Source organism: Oncorhynchus kisutch, unplaced genomic scaffold (genome assembly GCF_002021735.2).
Source record: "Oncorhynchus kisutch isolate 150728-3 unplaced genomic scaffold, Okis_V2 Okis07a-Okis12b_hom, whole genome shotgun sequence".
NCBI classification, from domain to species: Eukaryota; Metazoa; Chordata; class Actinopteri; order Salmoniformes; family Salmonidae; genus Oncorhynchus; species Oncorhynchus kisutch.
Window position 1 is genome coordinate 5,587,990 of NW_022261984.1, and position 16,660 is coordinate 5,604,649.

Here is a 16,660-nt window from a genome sequence, read left to right on the forward strand (position 1 = left end):
ACATAAGTTGGGAAAAGTGTCCTCCAATCACTATTTCAGTGCATAGACGTCACGTATTGTTTCCCCCCCGCCCCTGTTTGAGACAGTTTTCAGCTCTGCTAACATAATTGCAAAAGGGTTTTCTAATGATCAATTAGCCTTTTAAAATGATAAACTTGGATTAGCTAACACACCGTGCCATTGGAACACAGGAGGGATGGTTGCTGATAATGGGCCTTTGTACGCCTATGTAGATATTTCATTAAACATCAGGCGTTTCCAGCTACAATAGTCATTTACAACATTAACAATGTCTACACTGTATTTCTGATCAATTCAATGTTATTTTAATGCACAAAAAAGGTGCATTAAATTTTGTGCATTAAATTTTGTATACGTAGATAAGAGAAAGCTGGTGACGTTCATAGCAGGAGTTATCAACAGCACTGCTGAAGTAAGTCTGAAACGGAGAAGATTAAGCTAATAGTGAAAGCTGCTGGGAGACATCTGAGTATGACAGGGTTGACATGGGAAGAGGTTGGAGATGACCTCAATCAGCTGAGGGTGGAGCCATGTATTACTGGATCTTAGTTATGGTGGTAATACTACAATGGAATGCTCCAAGCCTGTTGGCCAATGGGCAGGAGTCCAAGCAGTTCTTTGTAGATATGCCAGCTAAGGCTGATGTGATCTGTGTGCAGGAAACATGACTCAAACAGAATGTGTAGTTTATAATACAGGGATATGTAGTGGTTCGTAGGGACAGATATGTAGTGGTTCGTAGGGACAGATATGTAGTGGTTCCTAGGGACAGATATGTAGTGGTTCGTAGGGACAGATATGTAGTGGGAGGGGGGGATGAGCCACCTTTATGAAGCAAGGACTTCCCTACAGGATGCTAGGCAGAGGTATTGAACAGGAATATGTGGTGGTGGAGGTGTGGTTGAGAGGAGGGATGATAGAAGTACGGTCATGTGGTGTGGGGATTTTAATGCCCACCACAACGCATAACTTCCAACATCTGATTCAGTATAAACAGACCCAGGATCTGGTGAGGAGAACTATCCCTCAGTCTGATTCAGTATCAACAGGCCCAGGCTCTGGTGAGGAGAACTATCCCTCAGTCTGATTCCGTATAAACAGGCCCAGGCCCTGGTGAGGAGAACTATCCCTCAGTCTGATTCCGTATAAACAGACCCTGATGAGGAGAACTATCCGTCAGTCTGATTCCGTATAAACAGGCCCTGGTGAGGAGAACTATCCCTCAGTCTGATTCAGTATAAACAGGCCCAGGCTCTGGTGAGGAGAACTATCCATCAGTCTGATTCAGTATAAACAGGCCCAGGCTCTGGTGAGGAGAACTATCCATCAGTCTGATTCAGTATAAACAGGCCCAGGGTCTGGTGAGGAGAACTATCCATCAGTCTGATTCAGTATAAACAGGCCCTAGTGAGGAGAACAATCCATCAATCTGATTCAGTATCAGTAGGCCCAGGCTCTAGTGAGGAGAACTATCCATCAGTCTGATTCAGTATCAGCATGCCCAGGCTCTAGCGAGGAGAACTATCTGTCAGTCTGATTCAGTATCAGCAGGCCCAGGCCCTGGTGAGGAGAACTATCCATCAGTCTGATTCAGTATCAGCAGGCCCAGGCTCTGGTGAGGAGAACTATCTGTCAGTCTGATTCAGTATCAGCAGGCCCAGGTGAGGAGAACTATCCATCAGTCTGATTCAGTATAAACAGGCCCAGGGTCTGGTGAGGAGAACTATCCATCAGTCTGATTCAGTATCAGCAGGCCCAGGCTCTAGTGAGGAGAACTATCTGTCAGTCTGATTCAGTATCAGCAGGCCCAGGCCCTGGTGAGGAGAACTATCCGTCAGTCTGATTCAGTATAAGCAGGCCCAGGCCCTGGTGAGGAGAACTATCCGTTAGTATGATTCAGTATAAACAGGCCCTGGTGAGGAGAACTATCCCTCAGTCTGATTCAGTATAAACAGGCCCAGGCCCTGGTGAGGAGAACTATCCGTCAGTCTGATTCAGTATAAACAGGCCCTAGTGAGGAGAACTATCTGTCAGTCTGATTCAGTATAAGCAGGCCCAGGCCCTGGTGAGGAGAACTATCCATCAGTCTGATTCAGTATAAACAGGCCCAGGCCCTGGTGGGGAGAACTATCCGTTAGTCTGATTCAGTATAAACAGGCCCTGGTGAGGAGAACTATCCCTCAGTCTGATTCAGTATAAACAGGCCCTGGTGAGGAGAACTATCCCTCAGTCTGATTCAGTATAAACAGGCCCTGGTGGGGAGAACTATCCGTCAGTCTGATTCAGTATAAACAGGCCCTAGTGAGGAGAACTATCCATCAGTCTGATTCAGTATCAGCAGGCCCAGGCTCTGGTGAGGAGAACTATCTGTCAGTCTGATTCAGTATAAGCAGGCCAGGCCCTGGTGAGGAGAACTATCCATCAGTCTGATTCAGTATAAGCAGGCCCAGGCTCTGGTGAGGAGAACTATCCATCAGTCTGATTCAGTATAAGCAGGCCCAGGCTCTGGTGAGGAGAACTATCCATCAGTCTGATTCAGTATCACCAGGCCCTAGTGAGGAGAACTATCCATCAGTCTGATTCAGTATAAACAGGCCCAGGCTCTGGTGAGGAGAACTATCCGTCAGTCTGATTCAGTATAAGCAGGCCAGGCCCTGGTGAGGAGAACTATCCGTCAGTCTGATTCAGTATAAGCAGGCCAGGCCCTGGTGAGGAGAACTATCCATCAGTCTGATTCAGTATAAGCAGGCTCAGGCTCTGGTGAGGAGAACTATCCGTCAGGCAAAGAGGTCATGTTGGCTTCGTTTCTGTGACACAATTGGCAGGGCGACACCTGTTGGAGAAGTGTGTGGGATGATTCAGAGGATGAGTGGGGTCAGAGGGGAGTGGTATTATCCAGTGTTGACGAGTGGGAAGGATGTGGCAGTAACAGATGAGGACAAGGCAGAGATGATGGCCGAAGCGATGCTCCAAGTGCATAGCTCTGCAAATTTGTCACAGGAGGGGCAGAGAGAGGACGAGAGAGAAGAATCCTAGAGTGCTGGATTGTAGGGAGGATGTAAATGATGCATTGAATGCCCCATTTACCATGGCAGAGAAGAAAAGGTCAATAGGTAGATGGTGGAGAAATGGCAGGAGCAGTGGAATAGAGATACTAAGGGCAGGCATTTATTTCAAACACAGAGGAAAGTTGGGAGAACTGCAGGAAGGGACAGAAGAGAGAAGGCTATATTTACAAGATTAAGTGTGGGACACAGCCAGTAGATTAAGTGTGGGACACAGCCAGTAGATTAAGGCTGGGACACAGTCAGTAGATTAAGGGTGGGACACAGCCAGTTGAATAAGGGTGGGACACAGCCAGTTGAATAAGACCTTACATGTGATAGGAAAGCATCCAACAGGAAAATGTGAGTATTTCCAGGAAACAGAGAGCGTGGAGCAAGTATTTTATTTTTATTTATTTATTTTACCTTTATTTAACCAGGTAGGCAAGTTGAGAACAAGTTCTCATTTACAATTGCGACCTGGCCTGTATTGATACAGTGTGGACATTATTGGAGGGAAAGAGAGAGGATGAGATCTAGTATGAGGGAGAAAGGGGATACAGGACATTAGTTTAAAGAGTACATAGAGTAGAACGTCATTAGATATAGTCTCAAATATTTTGTTATCTTTTTTTTAAGAGCAGCGGGGCTGGCAGGTAGGATTTAGTTGCTCCCTGTCTCTGGCCCACACTCCAGTACAGTAGGTGGCGGTAAGACACCATAACGTTGGAATCCAACCGCTGATAAACCCCGTCGAAAAAGAAGTTCAGCTGGTGCCTAGCCAAACTCGGCAAGTCGAACCGAACCAGTGCGCTCGAATAGTCTCTTAAAAAAGACCTTCATTTGAAAACCGAGAAGAAGGCGGCAATAGTCATGTTTGTCCATTTTGAGACGCCGTAACCTGTACTTTCTCAAAATCGTCAGAAGTGATTCTAACATAACTCAAGAAATCTGTCATTCATTTTGATGTTTTTGCGCAATTTTACATTTAACTAAGATGTATAGTGCAGTATTTTTCAATGAAAACGAGTCGTCTCCAGTTGGACGACAACAAAGACCTTATTGTAGGGTCCTACTGTTGACAAATCACGGAGGAAGGGGTGTACATAGACTTCGGCCCTGAACTTCGCCTTGCCTCCAGAAAATGTTTTGTGTGCCCGAACATCCGATAAACCCTCGCCGACGTCCAAAACGTCAGAAAATGTCGTCATAATATATGCACGAACTGTTTCGGCTGGGAAGCGTGTGGACGCCTTCGTTATTATTATTATAGGCTATGGTCAGCCGTGAAAATGGGTATTGTCTCTAAACCTGAAGTCAAAGCCGCAGTTTGGGTACATTTTGGTTTTAAGCCAAACGGCAAAGGAGAGCCTCATACTCTTGATGAGACCGTTTACAGGTTATGTCGGATTGTTTGTGTCAAAAGTGGAAACATGAGTAATCTAAAACATCCTACTGTTTTTCTGAGTTTATATCGGCAATGGATACTACTTCTCTGATCTATCATGTGAGTCTGCTCTGCTGTAAGTTATTTGCACTGGCATTGAAATCTACATTCAAATGTTGAATTCCTAACGTTTTAGAATTGTAGGCTTCCATGTGTTTTTCCCCATGACTAAATATTCCCAGTGTCGATTTCTCTCTCTCAATTTCACTCACTTCCATGCTGTGCATTTCGCAAAGGCCAGTGGTATACCACGACATTCTCTGTAGTTTTCCTACATTTTCATGCAGCCCATCCATAGTACTCGATATTTAAATACTTGTATACATATTTTTCTCACTTTTTTTAAAGAACTGCACATTTGGTGACACTTACAAAATTGAGCCCGGTATATCGAGTGCACGCATGCCACGACGGGGTAGGTTACTGGGCGGTCAGTAGAACGAGCGCACCCAAATTGAAAGACCAGCCCTCAACCGAGTGTAGGCTACTGCTACGCGTAGATTATAATGGTCGGTCGTGAGAATGGATCTTGTCTCTAAACCCAAAGTCAAATCCGCAATTTGGGTGCATTTTGGTTTTAAGCCAAACGAGAAAGGAGAGCCTCAGAATATTGATGAGGCGGTTTGCCGGTTATGCCGGAGGATTGTTTTTGTCAAAGGAGGAAACACGAGCAATCTAAGACATCACCTGCGACTACGACACCCTGATATATTTTCTGAGTTTATATCGGCAACGTCTGGGCATGGGTACTATTTTGAGCCATCAGGTGAGTCTACATTCAAACGTTTTTAGAATTGTAGCCTGTTTTTTGGGGGGGCATAATATTGTCGATTTTTTTTTTTCTTTCACTCGCTGTCATGCATGATGTGCATTATATACAACTCAATACTTGAACACGATTTGCTAACGCACCAAAACGCCTGAATATGATTGGTCAACCAGAAATGTCAGTCAAACTCTGTCCTCGATGAGAAAGAAGTATCGGATATCGCCATTAAGGGTCACTGATATCGTACACATTAACTTGTTGTTCGTCGGATATGTTGCTGAATTTTTTGGCAATTAAGTAACAATGTACAGACGCGGTATATTCTGTAAACATTCTAAATTGGTAATTATTGTGTGTAAATCGATAACCGTTTAGGATTTCATCATAGGGAGGCCTAATCTTTAGGCTATATCGTGGTATCCAGGTAAACCTATTTCACTGTGCTAATTAGCAAATTTGAGCCATTGAACGATGGATTTAGTCTCAAAGAAACGAGCTACATCCACAGTCTGGGTTCATTTTGGTGTAAAACCAAATGATAAAGGGGAGCCTGAAAATAAGGAGGAGGCCATTTGTCGGTTGTGCCGAAGGATAGTTCCGTGCAAAACTGGGAGCCCGACCAACCTGAGATCACATTTAAGGGTTCACCACCCTGATGTGTTTTATCAACTCATGTATGGTGATGGTGGTGTTGGAGCCTCCATGCGTCAATCATCAGAGACATCAGGTGTGTAATCAGCAAGTTATTTGCACCGTGTGTGTGTGTTGGGAATTGACAAGGACCTCACCATACGATATTATCACGATACATAAGTGCCAATACGATATGTATTGCGATTCGATATTGTGATTCAATGTCCAAACATATAACATTGCTCACTGTCTGCTGCAAAGGGGCAAGAGAGAGCCATGAACATGAGTTTTGATCAGACACGGGGAGTCCTGAAAAAAAATAAGCGCTGATGTGGTTTTTGCTCATCATTTTTTTAAACATGGAGAACAAGCTATGAAGAAATAATACTGGAGTTTTGGTGCAGATACAACTGACCAGCACAAAAAAAGATTGCGATATTGTTGAAAAATATATATATTGCGATATATCGTCAAATAATATCTCTATGTAACTGTATATACCCCCCCCCCCCCCCCCCCCATAGTGTGTGTGTGTAAGAGAGGGAAAGAGACTGCAGTCTGCTTGCTCATATTCTATTTCTGGGTGTAGAGAACAGAGGTGTCCTGCTGCCAGCCTGATTCCGGTGTGCATTTTCCTCCATCCACAGTCCAGACAGCTTCTACTAATTCCCTCTCCACCTCTACCCAGGTTCAGAGCAGAGTCACCACTACAACAACGACAACGGCTCCCAAGGCAACTTCGGCAGTGGCCATGGTAACTTCGGCAGTGGCCATGGTAACTTCGGTGGTGGCCACGGTAATGACAGACCGCTTCACTTCATCCCAGACATGGTGGTCTGCGGTGAGCCATGGTTGGAGGGCGGTGACCCCCGTGCGGTGGGTTCCATCCCCCCGTGCCTCAGCCTGCGGAGGTGGGGCAGTGGGCCTGTGCCTGGGGGGTCAGCAGAGGAGGAAGAGGCGGGGGTGTTTGCCAAGACCCTGTCACTGCATCAGGGGTGGACGTTTGGACCCTTCGTAGGAGAATTGACCCGCGGCCCTCTGAGTTGCCTCAAATACGCCTGGGCTGTGAGTATGGACAGGTGGATATTAGTCTGGGCTGTCAGTATGGACAGGTGGATATTAGCCTGGGCTGTCAGTATGGACAGGTGGATATTAGCCTGGGCTATCAGTATGGACAGGTGGAAATTAGCCTGGGCTGTCAGTATGGACAGGTGGATATTAGCCTGGGCTGTCAGTATGGACAGGTGGATATTAGCCTGGGCTGTCAGTATGGACAGGTGGATATTAGCCTGATCCACCATCCTGACTAAATCACTGTGTAGAAGAGGTAAGCGGTGTAACTGAATATTGTAGCGACCCTGGTTTATAAGCGCGGATATCGACTCTGCCACTTCAGCATGCTTTTGTGGCACAGTCGATGGCGCGCTGGGCTTCTGGCCAGAAGGTTGAGGGTTCGAGCCTTACTCCCTGCCGGTTTCATTACAATATAGAAGCTGTGTAACAGAATATGTTCAGGGCCTTCAGAAAGTATTCATACCCCTAGACTTATTCCACATGTTGTTATAGCCTGAAATTAAATAATATTCCATAATGACAAAGTGATAAAATGTCTATAAACATGTTTTCAATATATTGAAAATGAAAGACAGAAATATTGACAGAAATATTCACACCCCTGAGTGGAAGCAAATTTGGCAGCGATTACAGCTATGAGTCGTTCTGGGTAAGCCTCTCTAAAAGCTTTCCACACATGAATTGTGCAACATTTGCCCATTATTATTTTCAAAAATGTTCACGCTCTGTGAAATGGTTTGTTGATCATTGCTAGACAACTATTTTCAGGTCTTGCCATACATTTTGCAGTTTGTGGGAAATTAAAATGTTTTGCTCGTGTGGTGGGGTGTGTATGAACGTGGTTACACAGACCCACAAGCCACTGCAGGCCCTCATGATGACTTCCCTGCTATACAATATGGAGAGTGATACTCAGTAATGTGTTGTATTGAATTTGCCCCCAACGTGTTCAGGACTAAAAGTTAATTACTTTGCCACATTTTATGCAGTATTACTTTAGTGTCTTATTGCAAACAGGATGCATGTTTTGGAATATTTTTATTCTGTACTGGCTTCATTATTTTCAGTCTGTCAATTAGGTTAGTATTGAGGAGTAACTACAATCTTGATCCATCCTCAGTGTTCTCCTATCACAGCCATTAAACTCTGTAACTGTTTTTAAAGTTACCATTTGCCTCATGGTGAAATCCCTGAGCGGTTTCCTTCCTCTCTGGTAACTGAGTTAAGAAGTACGCTTGTATCTTTGTAGTGACTGGGTGTATTGATACACCATCTGAAGGGTAATTGATAATGCTCAAAGGAATATTCAGTGTCTGCTGTTTTTATTTTCACCTATTTACAATAGTTGCCCTTCGCGAGGCATTGGAAAATCTCCCTGGTCTTTGTGGTTGAATCTGTTTTGAAATTCACTGCTCGACTGTGGGACCTTACATATATGTATGTGTAGGGTACAGAGATGAGGTAGTCATTCAAAAATCACGTTGAACACTTATTGCACACAGTGAGTCCATTCAGCACAGTTGTACTCCTGAATTGGAGGCTTGTTTAGCACAGTTGTACTCCTGAATTGGAGCCTTGTTTAGCACAGTTGTACTCCTGAATTGGAGCCTTGTTTAGCACAGTTGTACTCCTGAATTGGAGGCTTGCTTAGCACAGTTGTACTCCTGAATTGGAGGCTTGCTTAGCACAGTTGTACTCCTGAATTGGAGGCTTGCTTAGCACAGTTGTACTCCTGAATTGGAGGCTTGCTTAGCACAGTTATACTCCTGAATTGGAGGCTTGCCTAGCACAGTTGTACTCCTGAATTGGAGGCTTGCCTAGCACAGTTGTACTCCTGAATTGGAGGCTTGCCTAGCACAGTTGTACTCCTGAATTGGAGGCTTGCCTAGCACAGTTGTACTCCTGAATTGGAGGCTTGCCTAGCACAGTTGTACTCCTGAATTGGAGGCTTGCCTAGCACAGTTGTACTCCTGAATTGGAGGCTTGCCTAGCACAGTTGTACTCCTGAATTGGAGGCTTGCCTAGCACAGTTGTACTCCTGAATTGGAGGCTTGTTTAGCACAGTTGTACTCCTGAATTGGAGCCTTGTTTAGCACAGTTGTACTCCTGAATTGGAGCCTTGTTTAGCACAGTTGTACTCCTGAATTGGAGCCTTGTTTAGCACAGTTGTACTCCTGAATTGGAGCCTTGTTTAGCACAGTTGTACTCCTGAATTGGAGCCTTGTTTAGCACAGTTGTACTCCTGAATTGGAGCCTTGTTTAGCACAGTTGTACTCCTGAATTGGAGCCTTGTTTAGCACAGTTGTACTCCTGAATTGGAGCCTTGTTTAGCACAGTTGTACTCCTGAATTGGAGCCTTGTTTAGCACAGTTGTACTCCTGAATTGGAGCCTTGTTTAGCACAGCTGTACTCCTGAATTGGAGCCTTGTTTAGCACAGCTGTACTCCTGAATTGGAGGCTTGCTTAGCACAGTTGTACTCCTGAATTGGAGCCTTGTTTAGCACAGCTGTACTCCTGAATTGGAGCCTTGTTTAGCACAGTTGTACTCCTGAATTGGAGCCTTGTTTAGCACAGTTGTACTCCTGAATTGGAGCCTTGTTTAGCACAGTTGTACTCCTGAATTGGAGCCTTGTTTAGCACAGTTGTACTCCTGAATTGGAGCCTTGTTTAGCACAGTTGTACTCCTGAATTGGAGCCTTGTTTAGCACAGCTGTACTCCTGAATTGGAGCCTTGTTTAGCACAGTTGTACTCCTGAATTGGAGCCTTGTTTAGCACAGTTGTACTCCTGAATTGGAGCCTTGTTTAGCACAGTTGTACTCCTGAATTGGAGCCTTGTTTAGCACAGTTGTACTCCTGAATTGGAGCCTTGTTTAGCACAGTTGTACTCCTGAATTGGAGCCTTGTTTAGCACAGTTGTACTCCTGAATTGGAGGCTTGCTTAGCACAGTTGTACTCCTGAATTGGAGGCTTGTTTAGCACAGTTGTACTCCTGAATTGGAGGCTTGTTTAGCACAGTTGTACTCCTGAATTGGAGGCTTGCCATAAGGTTGAATACTTATTGACTCAAGACAGTTCAGCTCTAATTTGATATTTATTTGTAAAAATGTCTAAACATATTTCCACTTTGACATTATGGTTTAATGTGTGTAGGCCTGTGACACATCTCCATTTAATCCATTTTAAATTCAGGCTGTAACAACATTTTGAAAACGTCAACGGGTGTGAATACTTTCTGAAAGCGTTGTAAGCTGTGTAACAGAATTGTATTTTTTATTTATTTTTACAATTATTTAACGAGGCAAGTCCGATACGAACAAATTCTTATTTACAATGACGGCCTACCAGGGAACAGTGGGTTAACTGCCTTGTTCAGGGGCAGAACAAAAGATTTTTACCTTGTCAGCTTGGGGATTCAATCCAGCAACCAAATGACGTTGGCGGCGGCTTACGGTAGAGAAATGAACATTAAATTATCTGCCAACAGCTCTGCTGGACATTCCAGCAGTCAGCATGCCAATTGCACGCTCTGTCACCTTGAGACATCTGTGGCATTGTATTGTGACAACTGCAAATTTTAGTGGCATTTTATTGTCCCCAGCACAAGCTGCACCTGTGTAATGATCATGTTTAATTAGCTTCTTGATATGCCAGACCTGTCAGCTGGATGGATTATATTGGAAGAGGAGAAATGCTCACTAACAGGGATGTAAACACATTTCTGCACACTTTTTTTTTTGTGAGTATGGAACATTTCTGTGATCTTTTATTTCAGCTCATAAAACATGGGACCAACACATGTTGCATTTACATTTAGTTCAGTATAGTCTTGATAAAGGCTGACCTATACACTAAACTACATGCAAATGTGGTCAGTTTGGTCTTCAAATCAGCTAATAGTTGATTCTCTTCTCTTGTTCCCAGATCAAAGAAAATGATTCCTACTACTTCGTAGATGCCTCGGATGAAAACAAATCAAACTGGATGAGGTGAGAAGTTAAGTTTGAAACAATGATGTCTGCATTTAGTCTCTCAGGTTGTCAGCGATTTGTTGAACCTTTTTCAATTTAAACATGTATTCCTGTAGTGATCTTATTAGTTAACCCAGTGAATATAACAATGTCATTTATTTAGTCATTTATGTTTAATGTCCAAACAGACATCCCTACTTCATATTTATCTCATATCTATTTAAATATCATCTTTAGTCAAGATATACATTTAGATAAAGATAAATGCAGATTCTCCATTGAGAATAATTTTTTGTGCAGGATTAGACTTAATCTGTGTCTGGGGAAACTGCTGCATTGGCTATGCAATGTTAATATCACTGCATTGTCATGCCTCTCATCCCTGTTCAGGTATGTAGCGTGTGCTGCCTGCGAGGAAGAACACAACCTGACAGTGTTCCAGTACCGCGGTCAGATCTTCTACAGGGTCTCCCAGCCCATCCCTGAGGGGACAGAACTCAAGGTCTGGATTGGCCAGGAGTACGCTGCCATGCTGGGTCTAGGGATCGGTACGTTTGGTGATTGGGAGTTCTAGCGCAACGGAATTAACGTTGTTCGGCGTTATTAACTGCTATAATATTATTTATTACTTGATAACAATTGGAGCTTCCTAGTATTCGTCCCATGTGATGGAAAAGTACGTTTATGGTAATAATTATGGAATTACGCTGTTATCTTGTAGTAAAAGGGAGCTGATCAGGGAGCTACAAAATAAAGCGTTGCCTATATTTTAACTCACACGAACACTTAAACACACTATTCTCTCTCTTACTGTCACTCTCACAGGTGAGAACATCAAGTGTGAATTCGGGGACAAGGAAATCCTACTGCGGATCTTCCGTGACATCCAGGTCGTGCCAGTGGGCGGAACTAGCAGTCTCCCAGACGCCAATGGCTCTTACAGCTGGTCAGACAACAGCCAATCAGGGAGCCCCCTGCCAGTCATCAGTGATGTCAGTAGCGGGTTACAGACTGATACCACTGACCCCACCCCTGTCCTCAACCCACCTCAAAACACCAATCAGACGGGACTGGCAACAACCGTGAAGTACGACTTTGTAAAGGGTGCTGAGATACTGCTGAGCCCCTCTCAGCCCAACAGCCCCGTATGGGAGTTCTTTGGGTTTGAGCCGGACCCCAACGGCCAGCCGCTGGACAAGGACAAAGTCATGTGCAAGCTGTGTGGTCAACAGGTGGACTACAGTGCTACTGTCACCCAGCTGGAGAACCACCTGGTCCAGATGCACCATATGAAGCGTCGGGACGTCATCAAGGACGGCAACAAGCCCTGGGTTTCGTCCTCGCGCTTCAGGCCTTACCCCACTACGGGCGGCAGAGCACCTCGTTCTAGCAGCCCCTCAACCCACAGACCCACCAACAGCAACTACAGTAATGAGGACTGGACTTGGAGTGGAAACGGCAGTTCAGCAGTGACCGATACTGTGACCGCGGGTTCCACCGCTACACCGGGACAGAGAACGCTCTCTAACTTCCTGACCAATCAAACCACCACAGCCATCACTAACTTCCTCATCAAAGACTTGTTGCCCCCGGGTACAGTGGAGGGGGAGGGCTTCAAGCAGCTGATCCAGACCCTGCTGCCGTCCTGCAAGGAGATTCCTTCAGCTTCTCTACTGGAGGAGGTGCTGAGGGACGTCCACACCGAGGGAAGAAAGACCTGGGCCAAGCTGCTGACCAACAGCACTGGGTTCAATGAGGAAGACACTTCCAAGCCTAATATTCCAGTTCAATTCAAACCCAGCTCCTCAACAAGAAAAGCTGCCCGTTTCCACTCACAGACCCAGAACCAAGTATCTCACCACGTAGCTGTTAGTGCTGACGTGTGGTGTCATGACTGGCAGGGAGACCAGGAGAGATACGCCACCCTGTGGGCCCATTTCATCAACGCTGACTTCACTTCCCATAACCTGGCTTTGGCCACGCAGCGTCTGGGTGAGACGGGAACTGGGGATATGGATCTGAGCGTGGTCGAGGCTACAGTGAGGTCCGTGGCTCAGGAGTGGGACATCTCTCAGCCCAGTTTCATCCTGCTTGGGGGCGAAGAGATGGAAAAGACGAAGGTAGGTGCGAAGAAGAGAGAGAGAAGTGGAGAAGGGGTGGGTGGAGGTGCCCGTCACCACCACCCGAACTCCACCACATTCCTGGAGATGGAGGACTCCATATCCTCTGATGATCTCTCAGGTTTGGAACGAGCGATCGAACGAGCCAACTCCACCAGCGAGGAGTCCCACTCTCCACCCATACCCTGTTTCTTCACAGCTGTTCAGAGCTGCATAGAGGAAGTCATGAGTCATTCCATCATCTCAAAGACCCTCAGTGTATTCCAACACCTTCTCTACAGCCTCTTCTCCCTCCATCATAAAGACATGGTAACTCTTCACCCAGCCAGGAAACTGATCGTAGTCCTACAGAAGCAGGAGACGGCTGAGCTGAAGGCTTGGGCCTATGGGAAACCAGGCTGGAATGGGCTTTACAGTGTGGTTAAGACGCTCCTCCGCTATCAAAACATGATCTCTGAGACACTAAAACAAATAGACAGTGAGATCCAAACTGGACAAGACACAGGAAGTCCCACTGACTTGGATTCGGGGGCGACTGCCGCTTTGAAAACCGCTGACAAACATGACACAAACTCCACTTCCGCTGGCCGTGCTAACTCTGACACCACCGACAGCTCCAACTCATCGGTCCCCGTGCCTCCCAAGCGATCTGACTGGAAGGTGTTGGAGGATCTCTCCTCCTTGCTGAAACCCCTAGACGTGGCGTGCTGTACCCTGGCCAAGGAACCGTTCCCCAAGCTCTCGCTGGTCAAGCCCATCCTCACCGGCCTGCTCGACCGACATTTCGCCCCCCACCCCCGCCATCGCAACGACTCCACCATCTTGAAGGAACTCAAAAAGAAGATAAGGTGGGGCCTTTCCCGCCGATACAACGACCCCCAGATCAACCAGGTATTGTGTGTAGCGTGCGCCCTCGACCCCCAGTTTCACGGCCTGGGCTTCATGGACGTCAGAGAGCAGGCGACCACCTTCGCCTGGCTGAAGAAAGAAGTGGTCCGGATCGTAGAGGAGGACCGGAGGAGGGCCGAGGCAGCGTCTCCAGGGGGCAGGAAGAGGAAGAAGAGGGGATCCTCCTCGACCACCTCATCAGGAGAGATGGAGGGAGACGTCCTGAGAAGAAGCAAAAGGCTGAAGGAGATCACCCCGGTCAGTTTCAAAGAGCGAACAGAGAGTGATTCAGACGAGGAAGCCACCGATAGCTCTGTGAACGACGACAGTGAGAGTGATAACATGGAGCCGAAACTGGAGCCCACCTCCCAGCAGACTGGCATGGAGTTCCTTCTAGGGGACCTATTCGGCTCCCAGTCCCAGAACAAGCAGCCCTCAGTGGAAGAGACAGTGGACATTGAGCTGTCCGTCTTCAGAGCAGAGAAGGGGGCCACCCTGGGCGTGGAGCCTTTACAGTGGTGGAAGGCTAGGTCAGGACAGCTCCCCCTGCTGGCCAAAGTGGCACGTGCCTACCTAGCTGCCCCGGCTGTCGCAGGCAGTGCCGTCCAGATGTTCCTGCAGGATGGAGGGGGGGTGATTCAGAGGAAGAGAACCAATATTCCTCCAGAGGGCCTTGACCAGATGCTGTTTCTGCACCATAACGGTCTGACCGCGACCACACAGGGTTACACAACGGTCTGAAAGGATGAACACAACTTGCTGACTGTCACTCAATACATAGATTTAACTATGGGGCTTCTCTCTCCAAGTTGATGAGATGGACTTTGTGAAGACTATCACTCAATCTCTGAAACTTAAAAGACGTAACCTTTCTTGGTTAAAATGTTGGACTGTTATACATGTTACTGTTGTGTTTTCAGTGTGTAGATATAAACAAAATTCAGAGAGAAGTCCCTTTTCGGTTAGTGCCTTATCATTCTTTGAACCGTTAGCATAACTACTGTACACATGTATTGTTTAAGTATAAAAGAATGTTTTACTGAATGCATATACTGTTGTTTAAACTAGTTTACTGTCTGAAGTCTGATGGGACTCCTACTTCTGAACCTATTCATTTGTTTTAGGAAAACTCTACATTTATATTTTTTACATTTCAGAATTGTATATATTCATATTTGGTTAAACAACAAGGTTGCATTTTCATAGTGTCTGTAGGATTAATTTAGTTCTCTGAGAATAACACTATATAATATATTGCAGCTAAAACAAACAGATGTGTTGGTTCTGTGGAGGAAACCAGACGTAACATACATTTTTTTTTTTTTTTACCTTTATTTTACTAGGCAAGTCAGTTAAGAACAAATTCTTATTTTCAATGACGGCCTAGGAACAGTGGGTTAACTGCCTGTTCAAGGGCAGAACGACAGATTTTGTACCTTGTCAGCTCGGGGATTTGAACTTGCAACCTTTCGGTTACTAGTCCAATGCTCTAACCACTAGGCTACGCTGCCGCCCCACATTATGCTGTAGACCGAACAAGAACAAGAACATGTAACTTTTATAGTCTTAACTGTTTAATCAAATGTTCTGAGGCTTAAATGTTAGAATAGTAAACTAACACATTTGTAATCCTAAACGTGGTCACATCATCAGTTCTTCATCCTGTGTCACATCATCAGTTCTTCATCCTGTGTCACATCATCAGTTCTTCATCCTGTGTTTGCATGTTAGAATGGCTGTTATTTATGAAAGAAACTTGTAGTATATCTGATCAGTTTGTAAAGTCATACAAATAGCATTTATCACTGTGTACATTCTGTCAATGGCTTTTGGGTATTTGTAAGTAAACTTTGTTTCAGAGAGATGTTTCAATGGGTCTTTTCATTGACACTCATATCAGGGTTTACTTCAGCCAACTGTTAGCATGGAGGAGTAGTAGCTATGAGTGAGTGAATTAGTTACACGCTGGAGCAAAACATTTTGCAACTAAAAGGGTCCCTGTCCCTGTTCTATAATTCAACTAAAACATTTTCTTCTGTTTGGTCTTCACCTGGGAGTTACTGGTGCTGCTATAGTTGTGATGTCTGGTCTGGCCATGGAGGTGACTGGTGCTGCTATGTGTTTAGCTGCTACGAGTGAGACTTGTCAGGGATTTACTAGTGTTACTATGGGTTTGGATACTATACTGGTGCTATGGGTGTTGCTTTGGATGATACCACAGGCATGTAAATTAGTCACAGAGGATGTTTTGCTGTTTGGCCTGTAGATGGTGCTGTGACTCTACCAGGAGTTCCATCTTCATTTTCTTCCGCCGCTAACTGAAGTACTCTGCTCTCTCCGTTCTCGGTACTGGACCTTTAACGGTAAGAACGTCGGCGACCTGACTTTTCGACAGCTTGGTTATCTCCGCCAGTAACGCTTTATGCAGAGAACCCATACAACGAGCCAACGGCACTTCAGAGATGGACGGAAATAAAACCACGACTTCCTCTGTTGACATATGTAAAGATCCGTTGTTTTTGAAGTTGTGTAAAACTAGATCGCATCACGTCGATCACTTCATCCACCCTTCGACTCGGAATAAAATTGTAGCTAAACGTGGTTTCCTCCATTTCTAAAGCTGTTGAGAAACTCAGGATATTGGGTGTTCATCGGCAATTTCAACTCTTGCCTACACGAGACGAAAACCTTGAAT

At 45.5% G+C, this 16,660-nt stretch overlaps 1 protein-coding gene across 4 annotated transcripts; it reads left to right on the forward strand.

Moving 5' to 3' along the window:
- Positions 1-3,943: 3,943 nt before the first annotated feature.
- LOC109881463 (uncharacterized) lies at positions 3,944-15,827 on the forward strand. 4 transcript variants are annotated; one of them, XM_031814651.1, is made up of 5 exons: positions 3,944-4,588; positions 6,603-6,979; positions 10,911-10,975; positions 11,348-11,505; positions 11,783-15,827. In XM_031814651.1, the coding sequence occupies exons 1-5, from the start codon at positions 4,546-4,548 to the stop codon at positions 14,704-14,706; spliced, it is 3,567 nt and encodes a 1,188-aa protein (XP_031670511.1). In that variant the 5' UTR covers positions 3,944-4,545; the 3' UTR covers positions 14,707-15,827. The 4 variants fall into 4 exon arrangements, with proteins under 4 accessions (XP_031670511.1, XP_031670512.1, XP_031670510.1 ...); XM_031814652.1 differs by having other exon boundaries at positions 3,947-4,572; XM_031814650.1 differs by lacking the exon at positions 3,944-4,588 and adding an exon at positions 4,617-5,278.
- Positions 15,828-16,660: the final 833 nt, after the last annotated feature.